This window comes from Cygnus olor, chromosome 1 (assembly GCF_009769625.2).
Source record: "Cygnus olor isolate bCygOlo1 chromosome 1, bCygOlo1.pri.v2, whole genome shotgun sequence".
NCBI lineage: Eukaryota > Metazoa > Chordata > Aves > Anseriformes > Anatidae > Cygnus > Cygnus olor.
Window position 1 is genome coordinate 193,040,697 of NC_049169.1, and position 18,417 is coordinate 193,059,113.

The 18,417-nt window shown below is 37.2% G+C and overlaps 2 protein-coding genes across 5 annotated transcripts in view; one reads left to right on the forward strand and one right to left on the reverse strand.

The window, feature by feature from the left end:
• Positions 1-319, reverse strand: part of AASDHPPT (aminoadipate-semialdehyde dehydrogenase-phosphopantetheinyl transferase) — a 28,732-nt gene extending 28,413 nt beyond the window's left edge. The window contains exon 1 of the mRNA XM_040544130.1: positions 222-319. The gene's annotated coding sequence lies outside the window, so the exon portion shown is untranslated. The remainder of the gene's footprint in view (positions 1-221) is intronic.
• KBTBD3 (kelch repeat and BTB domain containing 3) lies at positions 32-16,446 on the forward strand. 4 transcript variants are annotated; one of them, XM_040544127.1, is made up of 5 exons: positions 32-157; positions 6,453-6,495; positions 6,611-6,958; positions 8,171-8,412; positions 10,902-16,446. In XM_040544127.1, exons 4-5 carry the CDS (start codon positions 8,189-8,191, stop codon positions 12,520-12,522), a joined length of 1,845 nt encoding a protein of 614 aa, XP_040400061.1. In that variant the 5' UTR covers positions 32-157; positions 6,453-6,495; positions 6,611-6,958; positions 8,171-8,188; the 3' UTR covers positions 12,523-16,446. The 4 variants fall into 4 exon arrangements, with proteins under 4 accessions (XP_040400061.1, XP_040400059.1, XP_040400060.1 ...); XM_040544128.1 differs by lacking the exon at positions 32-157 and adding an exon at positions 471-2,481; XM_040544125.1 differs by lacking the exon at positions 6,453-6,495.
• The last annotated feature ends 1,971 nt before the right edge of the window (positions 16,447-18,417 follow it).

The window sequence follows — 18,417 nt, forward strand, 5'->3', positions numbered from 1 at the left end:
GGGAGGGTGGGCGGGGCTTTATCCCGATTGACAGCCCGCCGAGCCATTGCGAGGGAGAGAGCGCGGAGAATGACACCGGAAGGAGCCAATCCACTGGCGGGGCTGCCGCCGGGGGGTGGGCCAGAGCGGGGCGGTGAGCTGCTGGTGGCGGCTGCAGGTGGGTGCGCGCTGTTCGGCGGGGAGCGCGGAGGTGGGGAGGGAGGCAGCTCTTCGCTGCTTACAGAGGGGCAGCGGCGGCACCGGCGACCGCCACGTCCCGGAGCCCGCAGTCGGGCTGCAAGAGGAAAAAACGGGCCGGCAGGCTGAGTCCTCCCTTAGAATGAAGGGAGGCGGCGCAGGGGGCATGCGCGGGAGGGTGGGCATGCGCAATAGCGGCGCTGAAGCCGCTGCCCTCCCCTGGCGGGCGGGGCGCTGTGAGGGCAGGGGCAGGGAGGGGGTCAGGGTTGGGGACAGGGACAGAGACAGAGCCAGTGTCACCCCGGGTAGGGCCCCTGAAGGCCCCGTCCCGCCCTAGAGGTCTGCTGGGGCCGTTGTCATGTGTCTCGGTGGGGGGCACAGTGGGTTGAGGTGGTGCCCTCAGCCGCAGACCAGCGGCGGGGCCATTTTGTTCCCCTGGGCTGCGGATTGGGGGCCTCAGGGGAACGGGCAGCGCTTCTGGGCACTTCTGTGTTTTCGGCTGCGCCTCTCTGTGCCAGCCATCAAATGATAAATAAAAATAATAAAGTGGTGTTACGTCAGGTATTTCTTAGAATATGTCGTTATTCAGCATCCCAGCTCCCTGTAATGTGAAAAAAAAAAATGCTGTTTCCCCCCAGGCCAGGAGAGCTGTTGTCTTCCTGCCCAAAATAACCCCAATTATAACTGCATACAGGTTGGGCTCTGCAAAATATTTTAAATGCTGAAGTAACAGCTGGGGAAGAAAGCGTTTCAGGAAGGCATCAGCAGTGTAATTTGTTTCTTTTCAAATGTGATTCCCATTTTTCCTTGTGACTTAAGCAAGGGATGTCATACCTACTCCCTTGTGTGTTATCCACACTGACACGAAGTGAAATGACAGCAGAGGAGGATTTAGTACAGTCAGAAAAAGCAGGAAAATGCTGCTCACGAATACTAATCTGTATCTGATTAACTTTTTTTAATCACATACAGAACTTAAAAAACTAGAAAACCCAGTAAATACAGTGATTTTTCTCTTCTGGAACTTGCAGTTATTACTTTTGTCCAAAATTCGAAGTACAACATTGCATTTCAATTCCATCTTTTATACGGAAAATGAAGATTACAATTCTTGACCTTCCTTATCTAAAAATAATTTCCAAAGGAACCTGATGATTTTAAGAAGTTTAGCTTTACAATAAAATCCAGTCAGTTTGAGTTCTTCTGATTAATTTTTTTTTGTCTTAATGGATTTATGTGTTTGTGAAAGGATATGCAATTACTGACTGCTGCTTGCAGAGAGGGAATCTTCCACATTGGGAATGTCTGCAGGAACCAGTGCAATTTCACTGCTTCCTGCTGGTACCATGCTGTTTCTTCTTCATTTTTTTTTCCTTTTCATGCTGCTTTTTTTCAATCACTTCTAAAGAATTCAAATCTTTAAAGTCTCTGTGTCACCTTTTCTTCTTACAGTACTGTCTCAGTATGTATTATTGATAAATGCCACTTTTTTGTGGAGTAAATGTCTCATAATGTCACATGCATCTTTTTTGATTGTCTGAAAATGATTGACTGAGCATTCATTTTCTGCGATGTTCACTTATTTATGAAAAAGCTGTGAGACTGAGTTGCACTGAATTTTCCAGACAGGAACTTGGAATTCTGTTGCTGTTTTAGATTGCAGATATTTGACACAGTGAAGACAAAGCAATAACAAAATATAAAAATAGAGAACTTTCTACTTAATATTTACACTTAGATTGTCTTTCAGTGCACTCTTGCCTGTATAGTCAGCAATTAGAAGGATTACCAAAGGTACCCTTTAGACACCTATTCCACTCATTCTCATCTTGCTGAATCAGGAGCTGTTAAATTAGATGTGTAGTGGGGAGCATTGTGTTTAAAATTTGACAATAAATTACTAATTTCTCCCCCTTTGAATCGATCAGGAGTGAAAACAGCAAATCGTCTTAGTAACTATGTAGAGTAATAAATTTTAAAATATTAATTTAAAACATTGAACTTGACATGCTGAACCTCCCAAGATTTTATAGCATTCTAATTCTTACTACACTAAAGCAGCTGAAGGGTAAGAGGAAGTATTTTTTCAAAACTTACACTTTCTGTACAGTTAAATTTTGTATTAGAAAACTAAAGCCTCCTCGCAAAAATGAATACAGTTTCTTTATCTTCATTGTCTTAATTCTTTCTTCCTAGGTACATAAAATATTCTGTAAAATAACAGCATTTACAATCTCTCTTTTCTAAAACCCTTTTGTCTAGTAAGACGTACCAACCAAGTTGGGAGCAGGTGAAGTGACAACGGTCATGCTCTCTTGAATCGCTATTTGTTTCTCATGAGATAGTTCTCATAGGTAACAACTATTAAGAAATAATGTCTTTTTTCTTCTTTAATTTACAGAGAGTGCTGTACAGAGAGTGCTACAGCACAGTTATATTTTGCTTTGAGATAAAACAGCTAAAGGGTGCTTTACAGTTTTTTGTTAACCTTTATTTGGTACTTCAGTGTTGAGTTTAGACTGTTTTGGATGTGTGCATTATTAGAGGAGAGAGCATCTACACGGAGAATGTTATTTGTGCTGTGTGAATGCACTGGTCAAGTAAGATTGGTGTCCATTGTGTTGGGAATGGTCTCGGCTTCTGTTCAATTGCAGAGGTTCAGTCATGTTTATTGTCAGGCAGGCACGGCCCTGGCATGTTTTTTTCTCACAAAATGCTAGCGTAGGCACAATATTTATGTATGTTGTATACTTTCACAAAACAACATCCGTTTGGCTATTACAAAGTTGGATATATTTCTATATAGATTTTTATTTTACTATTATAAATCATCAAAAGAGTTTGGTGTTAGTCTCCTCCAGTGTCACTTTGTACCCTGTCCTCCTTATCTGGGTTTTCATGCTCGATTCTTACTATGCATGCCTTTGTCCTTCCTTTGTAACTTACCTCTGTTATCCACATAGAACAGCACATCTCACACCATTCTCATCTTCATTAGCACAAAATGTAACTAACGACTTTACCTGTTAGTCACAGCATCTAAGGCTATCTGGGCTGTCGGTTCAGTATGTATAAATACAGGTACTTTCTATGGCTATGTTCTGTTCAATGCTCTGGTGACAACCACAGTAGACACAACCCAAAGCAAAGGTTGTCTGTGCTCAGAGCTCACTCTGCAGCTCTGTTTGCTTTGCCGTTTCACACCTGGTAGAATGGGTGCTATCACCTATTATAGGAGGCATACTGATTATGATTTTAGCGTGTGGCTGTTTAGATATTTAGAAAATGGCTGGCTTGGATGTTTTTGGACACTTGTATAAGTTTAAATTATGCTGTCTCTTAGATATCTTGAAGATACTGCAGTCTGGAGTACCAGTCCAAGAGACTACAGTCTCTTAGTGTAATGTCTAGGAGTCTACAAATATCAAGATTAGGAAATTGATACTCAAAAAGGCAGCCGGACTTCCCAGAGGAAGATTATAAACAGATAAATTGCACATTTCAATTTCTTACATACACAGAACTACCAATACATCTAAGAAGGGTTGCCAATGGTGCCAAATAATAGAAAATCTTTATAACGATGTTACATCTTATAACTATTTTTGAAAAGGTAACATTACCATCAGTGAGATAAAAGAATTCCTCCAGAAGTTCAGGGAGTGGTGTTGCAGCAATGTGCTTGGTGTACAACCATTAAGGACAGTTAGGCATTTTCTTGAAGCTTTTTACAAAGAGATGAGATAATAGTAATAGGAATGTGCCTATACCACATTTTGACTGTAGGCTTATCACGCTTTTCAGTGTGGATACCTGACACCTGGGTCATCTAGCTCATTATTTTCTAGACTGCTCTTGGGAAAAGGGCAGTATTGAAATGGAGGGCCTTGTGAACAGCAGAACTAAAGAGGTCTGGGTCCTTTCTATTGTACTTTGTAATGGACCGTGAGAATGCTCTTACCATCACAACCTTGTTCTTCCCATAAGATGTTCCCTTAGTTCATCCACCCTAACGGCTGCCATTACCTTACCGTCCCCACCTCCTGCTGTTCAGGTGCCTGCTGTTTTGGCTTACTTTGTGGCCAGACATAAGCTGGCCGTTTCTTGCCATTCAGCTGTCAGGTGTGCAGAATGCCTCACATCTCAAGTGGAAGTCTGAGCCTTGGAAGGTACATAATATCTTCCTGATTATGTGTTAAGTGGGGTCGGCCTTAAATAAATGTCTTTGTCAAATGTCATTGCAGTGGCCAGTGCAGATGTGACTTTCATGTAGTAAAACTTTAACGGGGTTTGGTTTCATTTTTTAGAAAGCTGGGCTGATTCTTAAAGATACACAGAACTCTGAAACTGGAAAAAACAATAATTAAATTCCCTTTGAGAAGGCAGAGTGAGAACAAAGGGGATAACCGTACAGTAAGAGTGGCAGATGATCAGCCGTGACCAGATGGAGCCCACAAGCACGAACCTAGACAGCAACCCAAGGCTCCCTTCTGTCAGGGCGTCTTCAGCAAGGAGGCCATATGGCAGGTAGCTGAAGCGTTCCTGAGCCTGTAATCTGTCCCTCCCGACCTCTTCGGGATGCCGTGGGTCTTGCCATTCTTATGGCCAGTTGTGCGTCTACCCAGTGACCAAAATGTGGCTTTCATCAGTACAAGATGTGAAAACGTTCAGTACGTGAGCAAAGAAGCTTTGCTGAGTGGTGGGGAACCTTCAGTCTGGCCACATCAGAGACCACGTTTGGTCTCAGAGCAGGCAGTACCCAGCCCCATATGCCAGCACTCAGGGTCTGATGTGTCACATTATAAGAGGTGCCAGAAGGCTGTTGTGTGACGAGTATCTGTGGGGTTGCGTGATGGAAGAGGGCCTGAGAAGGTGTAGCTTTTGTGTGCCTTGCGAAGAAGCTATATGGCACACAGCCGTATGTTAAGAAATTAAAGTAGGAGATCCCAAGTCTAATGAACCATCTACTGGAGTTTGGTTCGTGGTAATCGACATAAAGACAGACTCTGTAACTGGAATTCTGTGTTCCTAAAAGGAACAAAAATAAGGAGTCTCATTGCCCAGTTTTTCTGAACTCCAGACCTACACAACATATGTCTGCACCCCCATGTTTTAACTCTGCTGTCAGGAACTTGATCAAATATTTATCAATGTAATTGCAACTATTGATTAAGTCATACAACTTTGTAGAAGGTGCATGAAATAATTATAAATACTACTTGGCTCTGTTTTTAACATACAAAGTTTTAGCTGAATTGTTCAAGGTATTTTGTAGGGATCTAAAATCATGAACAGATCGGTCAAACTGGTAAAATAGTACCAAAAATATCATGTAAAGCAGGAATTAGCTACAGGGGAAATGAGAATTGATGTATTTTTTTTCAGTGGAGCAGAGGAAGGAGTGACAAAGCACAGTATTCTGTATATCTTCCTTAATGGTGGACAAAACCAGTTGCAGTACATCACTGAAAATTGCTTTTAATACAAAATAAGGAGACACTGCTATCACAGATTAGGATTAAGATGCACCGGATGAGTAGTGAGACGCTGCTGAGAATTTAACCATCATGCTGTACAATAAATCTGTTAACAATGAAAGAAAGATGAGCTCAAACTGCACTGAATGAAGAAAAAGCTGCAAGAAATAATAAGCAAAACAAAAAATCAGTCTCATAAATGGCTTTAGAAATTTTGACAGTTGTTTAATTCATCCTAACAAAAGTAGATGAAAAAGAGGATATCGTCACTTGATCATTGTGAGTGACTAAATATCACAAAGGAAAATTAAGTCAAATAACAGTTTTGTCAGAAGAACAAATATGCGTAAGCATTAATAAATTGAATGTGTACTTAAAAGAATGCTTGCAGTCTTGTCATCAATAGTAGTGGGATAGCTTTTCAGTGGAAATAGTGGTGGTAAAAGAAAAATAGGAAAATATATGCTTTTATGAAAGTGATTATATGATGTCTTTGCCTGCAGAGATGGACCTGATGACATTAGATGTTTCTGTGTTCCTTATACAAAGATAAATGTTACTGAAACTGGTAATTTTACCCACAGAAAACAAGTAGTAAGTCAGAGCTTGATATAGAAATTACATGTAAAAGGAGGAACATGTCTACTATCTATTATCAATTCCAGAATTTTGTGAAAAGGTTTACATTTCCTTTAGAAAAAAAATATATAATGCTAATTAAACCCTGAAATTCACTTATTTTAAGTTTCATTGAATTGTGAGAAACTAATTTTACTGAAATGACTCTGCTTTTTCCAGATTCAGTCTTTTGAGGAGTAGAATTGAAGGTCATAAGAAAAAGGTATTCTAGAGAATTCTGACACAAAAAAAAAGCTTTATGATTTATGGAAGTTGGGGTTTATGAGGCCATGTATTATCAGAATAAACGGTGGTCTTGTTCTTCTGTATTTTCCTAGTTCCTCAGGCTTAGAATGGAAAGAGTGAATACATGAGATTGTCTGGCCATGGCAAGGAGAAGATGCCTGCTCCAAGGGTGCCAGTGCTGGGAGCAAGATCAATGGATCTCTTCTATTCCAGGAGACATGGAGGTCTATTTGTGGTTGGAGCTACCTGACTAGATAAAAGCGTAGATCAGTCTGCTGTGAAAGTACCTCCCATGAAGAAGACTGCCTGATGGCGTAGTTTGTTCTGAATGTATCACCTGATTAGATAAGCCTTTTCATGAAATTTAAAAAACAGAATCGGTATTTTTATGGTCTCCGTGTTTGGCTTGGATTTTTTTATCCCCTTCTTTGTCAATTCAGGTGGGCCATTATCTGTTGCTAATTGTAATTGGAATTGTGGAAGCAGAATCCTCTAATAGAAAAACTGTGCCATGTTTCCTTAAGCTTTAAAATAGGCGAGCTTGACACAAGTTTCCAGCAAGGCCAGTTTATGCGTCTGAAGCAGTATGAATAGCCCTCAGTATAGGTGTAAATAAAATATATTTATATATTTTAAATATATTTTATATTTATAAAATATAAAATATTTAATATAAATAGAAAATATATATATATATTAAATATATTTATATTTATATGAAGTATTTTTTGTTATGCCATGTAAGTGGAATAAAATATTTTTAATTTACAAAAAAAAAAAAAAAGGCAAAGCCCAACTTACTGTACAAACCATGCACTTTATTCAGTATAGGGCTTTTCACTAGAAAACCTTGTCTACTGAAAGGGAGATTGCACTGTTTTAAGATTAAATCAGTTCTGAACCCAGTTAATGTACATCACTGTAAATGGAGCTCCCAGTGTGCAGGGTAAGCCGTAAGCAAACAGACGGCTTCAGGGGCCAGAGTAGAGATTGCAAGGTAAAGTCAGTGTCAATTGCTGAAACACTCAAAGCTGTACTGTCACCAAACTGTCTCTAAATGACCCCACCTGGTAACCCCTAGCAATCCTGTGGTTAGGCCAGGCTGTCGTGTTTGTGCTGTTATTTTTGTCTGGAATGCCTAACGGGAATCCAGGAGCCTGTATCTCCTGTGCTCTGTAAGCCTTAGAAAGACCATTGGTCTGCTTTGAGTTTGGGGGTTTGTAGTATGCAAATGAACCTTCTTAAAATCTAAAAATATGTAATGAAATTCTCCTTTTCCATCTTCATTTTTCATCAAATTATAAGTGTTTATTTTTTTTGAGGGTAGGCCTAGGATTACTCTCTTTCATGACAATTAAAATCTATATCGCACTCCTTGGTATGTTCCCTGTGGACTCTATTGAAAAAAATCCTACAGGTAGGTACTATTTGTAGATATGCTTTTTGCTACGTCAGATATTTTACTTTTCAAAGTATGTCTTCTTTACGTATTTTGCACAGTAGAAGTATTATTATCAAATTCAATGTAAAAGTCACTTAAATTTAGAACTGTACATATGACTTGCAAACCAACTTCAGGATTTGTGTTTTATGGCATATTGATTACAAAAATAATGAGACTCTAAAATCAATTACTTATTTTTCCATTTCAGGAGTAGATTGAAGAAAACATGGCCAATCAACGGGATTACATTAGCAGACCTATTTGCAATGGAATTTCTGTTCCTGAAAGTAAAATCAATTCCTTAGTGGCTGAAGGTCATGGACAACAAATTCTAAAAGTACTACAAAAGTTCAGAGAACAAAATATATTTTTTGACTTTAAAATTATTGTGAAAGATGAAATAATTCCTTGTCATCGTTGTGTACTGGCAGCATGCAGTGATTTTTTCAGGTAAACATAATTTTGGCGTGACTTTGTAGGAAATGGATTGTAAGTTCTCTGAGAGGGAGGGAAGGAATACCAAAAATTAAAAGATAAATCAACACAGTTTTCACATGTCTGCAGGGTTTTAATCAAAGTGGTCAAACGTCATATTAAGGATACTTAAAAAAAAAAAAGAGAGAGAGAAAGAGAGAAGGAAAGAGAGAAAGAGAGGAGGAAAGAGAGGAAGAGAGAGAGAAAGAAAAAGAAAGAGAGAAAGGAAAGAAAAAGAAAGAAAGAGAAAGAAATTGCAATGTTAAATTTCCAAAGTGATATGAGTACCCTATGAATTTTAGATTCAAACAGCAGTCTGTACTGTGAAATAAAGATAGCAAACCTTAACTGACTCTGCTGTTTGGTAGAATTTAAATAAGTTGCCTGTATCTGTACCTGAAGGTCTGCAATTGTTTGACTTTGTTTGGGACAGTCTATGTACTTTGGCATATTTACATTGTGAAACATAACAGGTTGATTCCATATACATTTTGCATTGAACAATTGTGGGTAAATTGTTCATGGTTTTGGAGTGGGGCTGGATTTTTTTATAGTAAGATGAGTGATCAGCGTAGCACTGTTTGTCTTCATAATTATTTATCAGATATCTGATACGTTTTTCTAAACTACAGAGTTCAGTCTTTCAGCATGAAACAAGTCTGTGATCTTCTTTCTGGTACTTAAAGCTATATATTCTTAAGGGACAGATTATTCACATACAGAATATAAATTTATGAAGAATTTTGCTGAGCTTTTCATTAGTAAGACTCAGTCATGCAATTCCACGCTGAAAATCTGTTTCTAAGTACACTTTTTACTGAAACACGAAGACACTGGTAGAAAGGAATATTAGTATGAAAGAGCTTCCAGCATTAATTTTTAGAACTGGAATAAGCACGTGGTAACGTGGCCTTTTTACTACCTACAGGCATTTCAGGTTAAAATTTGCCAGGAGGGTTTGCATGTAACAGCTACTAACAGCAGCCATCGAATTCATAAGTTGTCCTGGAATGCAAGGCCCATTTACTACCTTCATGGAATAAAAAGTACCCACGTCCACTAGATCAAAGGTTTTTCATCTGAAAAATGATATTTCTTGCTTTTGGACTTCTCTTAGTTTTGTTTTCATTTTGTATACCCAATATTCAGCAATATTTTGCTCCCTACACTTTAGCTTTCAGATTCAAAGCCTTTTCCTAGACTGCTTTCCTCCTACTGGTATCACTCAGTTGCTATTGTGTGTAAGTGAAGCTGTAGTGCATTTCCTAGGCATCCAGCATCCTTTCCATTTTACTCTACAACTTAGAGATTTATATCATAGCTCTTGGGTCAATGAGGAAAGGATTCAAAAGATTGGGTTGTTGAGTATGTAAAAAGTTCTTTGGGATGTAAGTTTCTTACTGTAATTTTACCTTCTTGTTCAGGAGGTCAGGTGAGTTGCTGCTTTACCAGATTTTCACTTTCCAAAGAGTATGCTATACACAGTGATTTATTTTTTTCCTCTTTGGCTTCATAGAAGTATGGGATTTTAAAAATCACATGCTATACAGATACTAATTGTGTAACAGAGCTCCTTTTATTAATAGCAACTACATTTGATATATTAATAATCCAGATGATATACTTAGTATTTGGAATCATTTGTCTAATTTTTTCTTTAATATCATTTGTCAAATTCAGGAGCTGTTGCTATTGTGTGCAGTAGTTAAAAGTTAAAAAGTAGTTATTGCATATTTAGTAATAAAATACTCAGAGTTGCAGTAAAATTTGGACAGACCTACTGAGCAATAATGTTTGTTTAATAATTTCAACCATTGTTTGTATTCAGTCACAATCCACTTTCAGCACAAGATTCATTTTATCATCCAATACTACGTCAAAACCTCATTTTTCTGACATCTGCCTGTACCCATAAATCTATCTGTCAACTCTATAGCAAAAATGAAGGTTCTTCATACTTTTCTCCTCTTTCACCACTCGCCCACTTAATTACTGAGGAGTGCACCCATCATCCATCCTGCCATTTGTTCCAGCCTGCAATTTTGAAGGCCTTTTTTTCTCTTAATTTTCTGTATTCATCCACAGTGCATGACCTAAATCATTTTGGTTTCTTGCTATATATTTTTTAAATCTGCCTTTCTTTCTCAGCGTTGAAACTGATGCTGCCCCTAACATTTTCACATCTTTGTTCCCATTGAGAGCTGTAGACTTCATCTCACTCTGAAAATCCGTAGAAAACACAGCTGCTGCTATCATTTTTATGAGCTATCGCCTTGAATACGTTCTTATCACCACTCCTTTATGTCTGCTACCATATCAAGCAAATGTATTCTTATTTTTATAACCTTCACATTTTAGATCTATACAGCCATCCCACCTTATTATCTCCTCCTTCTCACATCAGCGTTCTCTTCTGTTTGCTAGATCCTTAATTTCTGTGTATATCTTCTGTATTTTATTCACAGAGCCATGTTTGAAGTTAATATGAAAGAACGAGATGATGGCAATGTTACTATTAGTAATCTATCACCCAAGGCAGTGAAAGCTTTTCTTGATTATGCTTACACAGGAAAAACAGAGATAACAAATGATAATGTGGAAATGCTCTTCCAGCTGTCATCATTTCTTCAAGTTTCACTCCTTTCCAAAGCTTGCAGTGACTTTCTAATAAAAAGTATTGATCTTGTGAATTGCTTACAGTTGCTATCGCTATCAGAAAGTTATGGCTCCGACCGCTTATTTGATCACGCACTAGATTTTGTACAGCACCACTTTTCCCTGCTACTCAGATCAAGTGACTTCTTGGAGATTAATTTTGAGATACTACAAAAATGTCTTGAGGCTGACGAACTAGATGTCCCTGAGGAAGAATCAGTGTTGAAAGCTGTCCTTCAGTGGACCAAACACAACTTAGAAACACGACAGAAATATCTGCCTAATTTGATCCAAAAAGTGAGACTACACCAGTTACCTGAAAAGACTTTGCAAGACTTTCTGCATTCTGAAGAATATTTACTGAAAAGTGCTAATTGTTCAGTAATAATCAATGATGCAGTTAAAAGCGTGCAAAACTTTAGTGGACTGTTTCCAGATGCACGTCCTTCAACAACAGAAAAATACATATTTGTTCATAAAACTGATGAAGATGGAGAAAACCGGCATACATTTTGCTACAACATCAAAACAGATAAATGGAAAGAACTACCAAATACACACATGATTGATCTTCCAGGGTCAAGTTTATCTAGCTATGGAGAAAAAATATTTATAACTGGAGGATGTAAAGGGAATTGCTATAGGACCGTCAGGCTTCATATTGCTGAACCGTTTCATGATGCCACAGACCAAACCTGGTGCTACTGCCCAGTCAGCAACGAATTCTCCATCGTGTCAGCTATGACAAAGCCAAGGACAATGCACACATCTGTTGTAACCTTAAACCAGTTGTTTGTAATAGGTGGAAAGACCAGAGGAGCTCAAGAAACCCGAAGTCTTTTGGATGTAGAATGTTATAATCCTATTTCCAAAGACTGGAAATCTGTAAGCCAGTTACCAAGAGGTATCTACTATCCAGAAGCAAGTGCATGTCAGAATATAATTTACGTCCTTGGCTCAGAGGTAGAGATTACTGATGCCTTTAATCCATCTCTTGACTGTTTCTTTAAGTATAATGCTATGACTGATCAGTGGTCGGAGCTTGTAGCAGAATTTGGGCAGTTTTTCCATGCAACTCTAATCAAAGCTGTTCCAGTGAACTGCACGCTGTATATATGTGATCTCTCCACCTACAAGGTCTACAGCTTTTGCCCAGAAACCTGTGTATGGAAAGGGGAAGGATCTTTTGAATGTGCTGGTTTTAATGCAGGCGCAGTTGGGACAGAAGACAAAATTTATATATTAGGTGGTGATTATGCTCCAGAAGAAATCACAGATGAAGTTCAAGTCTACCACAGCAGTAGGTCTGAGTGGGAAGAAGTTTCCCCAATGCCAAGAGCCTTAACTGAGTTTTACTGTCAGGTCATTCAGTTTAATAAATATAGGGACCCCTGGTCATCTGTAATGACAATTTGCTCCGGAGAATTTTGAAACTCTTGAGTCAGATGAATCTATTTAAATGCACAAGTTTTAGAACAGATTTTTAGGTATTAATTTGCATAAAACTATGTACTATTTTTAAGTTATTCAGTTTAAATTGTCAGCTATAGAGTTGTTTTTGAAAGGGTCCATAAAATTGTCATTAATGCTAGCCATTATATATAAAGTATTTTTTAGTTTTATATACAAGTCTTCTCTGTAGTTATCTGAATAATTTTCAAAACACTACATTTCAAGAAAGAAGTTATGAAGAATTCATCTTGTAATGTGCCATTATTTCTGTAATAATCACAGTTGACCTAGGAGACAAATTGCTGACTGAGAAAAGTGCTTGCGATACTGTTTTCCCTATGTAACTGAAGTTTAAAAGAAATCTACATTCATGCGTTGTTGTTTTTTTGTCAGCTTTATCTTATTAGAATGACCTTAGCAAAGGCAAAAGCCAAAGTGACCTTCACAGCATTAAAACCAGGTATCTAACATGAAGAGACTGATAATTTCTGTCATCTTACATCAGCTCTTCCGTTTGACCAGTTTTTCTCCATCCTTGTGCCTTAGTAGTAGCTGTACTTTCCGTTGTCATCCCATAGCTGTGGCAAGAAAAACCTTGGTACCATTCTGCAGGGTGAAAAAGATTTCTACAGGGTGGATGATTCCTGTGGGAACTTTGCTGTACAGGTGGTCACCTCAGTCGCTGCAAGAAAAAATGCTTTGAACAGAAGTCTTCCATCTCTGAAGTCTGCAGAGCTATCTGATAAGCAGCAAGCTGTACAGTCAGCTTTAGTTGTTGCTTCAGTTAACTATGGGAAAAGTTTGTATCTTGTCATACACAAAATACAGTGTTACATAAATAACTCCTGATACTTAAAGTAAATAGTATTCTGAAGTGAAATAACCCCTTTTTTTTTTTTTAATTTTTTTTTTTACTTCTATAGCAGTTTAAATGAATGACACTTCCATCTTGTACTTCATAGTAATTTTAAGTGTTAAAATATTACATGGTAAACACTACATAATATATTGCTTGAGAAACTTCCTACAGTAATCATCATGTTAAAATTGTAATGGACTTTCAGTATTACTATTAGTCTAGGCATACATAGTGAAGTAAATTTGATCTCATGCATACAAATTGGGACCTGTGTCTGACGGAAGGACACTGGCATTAGCTAGGTTTCATAAACTCGTTTGTAATCTTCCACAGCCTGAGAATTTTCTTTCTTTCCAAATATTTATATAACGTTTTGGGAGCCCTTAAGCCATAAAGTTGTGTTATGCCAGTCAAAATGGTTCTAAACATCAAAGCACGTCTTTTCAAAGTAGCTGAAAAATGAACAAAATTTAGTGAGGTAGCTAAAAAATCTTTCACACGGCTTGAGGCAAGTAGGGTAGTTTCGTTATCACATCTCTACTGCATGTACTGTCTGCAAAAGTCAAGCTCAACATTCGTGCTTAAAGCTTGGTATCACCTAGCAATGTATTTCTCTTTCAGACAGCAAACAATGGCAAGCTCCAATTCTGTGATTTTTATTACTTATCAGGTATCTTTAAAAAATTACATAGTATTTATCATAAATATTTTCATAAGGATGTAAATGAAAATTATGCACATTTGGATAACCTATTGCTAGTGGAACCTTCCCCCTCAGTAATTTCTATTAAGGTATGTGTCAGTTCTGTAGAAGTAAATAGTTTGTTGTAGTAGTATTTCAGGTAACTTCCACATTTATTTTGCTCTTTTCATCATGAGTCTCCAACTCATGTTATAACTACACTTAGACAGGTACCCTATAGAATCACCATATGGAAATGCAAGTATTTTTGTACTGGAACACAACTACTTTTCATTAGTGCAAACCAAATGTATTGAATAGTTTAGGAGAGATGGAGAAAACTATTTCTGCTTATTGAAACATCAAGAGACAAATAAATAGACATACAGGAGAACAGTAGTTTTAGCTTTAATAAGGCTACTCAAGGTAGCAAAGAGACTTCATTAACCTTTAATTATTGTAACTTGTCACTTTCCATCAGAAATACTAATTATTTGCTTGTGCTTTCGTGCTGTTTTTATACCCAAGTAATAAGTATGCAATTTATGCAATGACAAAAGTGACATTATGCCCATAGCACATGGGTATAAACAGCTATGCAAGTTGGAAGAGACTAGAGAAGTGCGAGTTATTTTCAATTGCCACTGTCCTGACCAAATTGTTGGGCCGCATAAACAGCACTGAGTCGGTCACAAATTCAGATGATGCTCTTTCCTCCAAGTTTTTCCTTCCAGCACATTTCATCTGGTGGTCCTCCATCCAGCTACACACACACCTCAATCACATGACATCAGACAGAGCAATGGTGTATGTGGTAAATTATACAATATATATATATATAGTGAAAACAATGCAGCTTTATTTGGAAAAACACATGCTTCTTTAATATTCTACGTGACATTTGCACAGGAACTAATGTCAGTTCCCAATCCGACAAATCGTTCGTGGATTTCAGATGGAGTTTAGCTGTCTTAATCGGTGATCAAGAAATAAAGTGGTAGTGTCAGTTATTTTACACTATTGCTTGTAAAATGTTACTGTGAAATAGAATGAAATTTCTTCTATTATGTAGGAAAGCCGAAGGAGGAATAAAAAGGCTATTTGCTGTAGTTTCACATACAAGGGTTAAATCTGATAGCGGAACTGAGTGCAGAAGCAGCTGTGCTAGAAAGTCATGGTTAGAAACAAGGCTTTATGATATGACTAATGGCCTATATTCCACATGCTGTGATTAATACCCAATGACAGATGAAATCTCAGTGAAGTCAACTACACTACTCAAAAGAATATGGATTATTTGCTCGAGTTACTTCTGTAAGTCTGGATCAAATAGATATTTTTAGTTGACTTTACACAGCAGCTATGGAATTTAAAAAGATCCCAAAATTCGTGCAATTTTTTTCTATATTTTTTCTGACTTTTGAAAGCTCACAGAACTTTATGAAAATGCACATTCCTCTAAAAACAGTCCATGACTAGATTAATGATTAGCTATGTTCTCACTGAAATATAGTAAAATGTTTAAAACATTCAAATTGCATGTAAAAGTATATGCTACTATTTGCACTTAAATGATGTAACCAAAACATTTCTAATAGTTGTCTATTATATGTCACAGAACACATTATAAGCATGACCAGTATAATATACATTAAGATAATATATTGTATGTGGGACTTCAATACCCAGTAATGATTATATTGGAATAATCTTAATTTTTAAAGAATGCTATCAAAACATTATGGCACTTTGGTAATGTTATCATATTGGTTGAATTATAATAAATATCAATTATTCAGGTGTTTATATTGATTATGTTTGCACAGACCTGATGATCATTATTTATGTGCTAATGAATTTATTTTCTATATTCTAAATACATTACTAGTAAGTCAGTTTACTGCTGTTAGAAAATCATTATATTTTAAAAATGGAGTAGATTTACTGGGTCAGATTTATTCCCGGTATTACTCCATTAAGAAAGCTGTATACCTCTTCTGATTAGTAGTAACTGTTAGGTAAGGTATAGGATATAGGATATGCTGTTTGCATTTTGAAACGTGGAGTCTAATTTTAGATGTTTTTGTTTGTAGTTGACCGACAGGAGGCAGCATAAGATCTACTTTAATTAAAACAGAATTAAACCAGGGATATATTTGACAATATTTGTATCTGAACGTTATGCTCAGTTTACTTTTTTTTTTTTTTTTTTTTTTTTTTTTTCCCCTTCTAACATCCAATACAGCATAGAGATCAGTAACATTTTGCTACTGCCTGGGCTCTGCTGATATGTGGAAAGTGCGATACTGTATGTTTGCTGAAATGTTCATTCTTCTGTGAAATAAAGCACTGAGCAACTGAATCCTTCTCAGGTCTGTTGTTGTTGTTGTTGTTGTTGTTGTTTTCCACTGAGTTTCAAAATACAGAGAATCAACAATGTTTCTAATGAGGTTAACAATTAAAGTAAGTTTTGTCAAATTAAGAACATTTTGAATATAAGGTTATGACCAAGAATGCAATTAGCAGGCATAAAAAACTGCAGTGAGAGTTTTTTTGTTTTGTTTTGTTTTGTTTTTAATTACCCTTGGACTTTGTATATCCTTTGTATATCAATTTGCTCCTACCGAGCCAAACTGATTGTCTGCTGAAAAGCGCTAAGATTTATTGACTGCAAAGTACTTATTTAGCTTGGTATATTTTTATTGGATGCAACTAGATCACATTGGTATGTAGCATTTTTAACAGTTTAAGTACTGCAAATGATTAGGTATTTATTTTGACTGAAATGGGCTTCCATACTACTTTATTTTGCTTAAAATTGCTTTAAATAAAAGGATATAAGCTACTTTAAAATTCAGGTGTAACGGGTGCAGCAATGGCATTAATACAAAATGGGGGAGCCCTATGTTGTCGTATATTCTTCCAGAACTTAAAATTCAGCAACCTTCAAACCACTGTATAGAGAAATTAGAGTTACAGCAATAAAAAATGATACTCCAATCTCCCAAGGCCTTTGCCCCACAACTAGCAAAAGGCATGTACAAGGCACTCCAACAGCGTTCACAAAGCTAAAAGCTTACATTGAACAATGAATTTGCAGACCAAATTTGAAAGCTGTAGTTATGTAACCCTGCGCACGGTCAGAAGAAAACTGTGTATGTATGTTTGACAGATACAGAAACCTTTAATTCACCTTGGACTTGCACAGTTTGTATGTGAAGCAGACTGTATGACATGGCTTTTCTCACTGTGATCAAAAGCAGGAAACCAGAGTCTGGACATAATGAAGTTTATCAAAATGCACTACATGTGGAGTGAATGAGTATAAAGCCAGAAGGAAAGCAGACACCGGGCAGAGCTGCAGCCCATGACAAGCAAATCTGGCACAAAGGCAGGCAGGCTTGGGGTGCTGAATGATTCCTGGGCAGACTGGTTCCGTGGTGGGCTCATAACCAAAAGCTTCTGCTTATTTGGAAGATTACTTTTCTGCATATTACAGAAGTACGTAAGACTTGTAGATGTTTGTCAAATTATGACAATGTCAAATTATGAGATGATTTCTTACAATTGCCAGCAACATGCAAAACAACATACAGATTCTGGGATTATAACTGTATTTTTCTTAGGCTTCAGTCGAACAATATGTAAATTCAAGAGAGTTCACATGAATGAAGGAGCTCTAAGGACTTGTTGGTGGAGGAAGCTGGTATATATTTCACCAATATTTTTCACCTTTGATTAAGAGTCTCTGTAATAAGTGGAATAACAATGGGGAGAAAAGAGATCTATTTAAAATTATGAGCACAGCTACCATATGAAATCTTATGCTTCTTAGTTCAAATTATTTTAATGGGCAGTAATGACGTTTACTGTTTTTGTACTTCACAATGAAAGAGGGATACTCAGTGAGTTATAATTAGCAGTAATTATTTTTGCAATTGGCAGAGGTTCAGACTTGTGATGAATTCCACTCTCTTTCCACCTATTACACCTGAATTTATGTTGAACAAGTTTACAAGATCTTTAGGGCTTGCTTGCATCTTACTTCTGAGCAGTGTCAAAATAAAATAGCATAAACTAAAGCCTAGGTCATGCATGGGATTTGTAAAAATACCACAATATACAGTATAATATATTGCCAATAACATGGCATGGCCTCATTAGCCTACTTCACTATTTTCCTTATTAAAATGTTCCGGTATTTTATACACAATGGGCAAGTATAGCATCAAAATATCATTTTCTGCAGGCTGACAGAACTTTGTAGTGTTTCTATGTTTGGTTTGTATAAACATTTCAGGAACTCCACTGCCAGAATTGTGGGCTGAAACTA

Excerpts from the sequence above, each read along its gene's own strand:
- KBTBD3 (XM_040544127.1), top strand. The coding sequence starts at position 8,189 with ATGGCCAATCAACGGGATTACATTAGCAGACCTATTTGCAATGGAATT. Across the intron at positions 8,413-10,901 it reads GCATGCAGTGATTTTTTCAG|AGCCATGTTTGAAGTTAATA; the intron begins GTAAACATAATT and ends TTTTATTCACAG.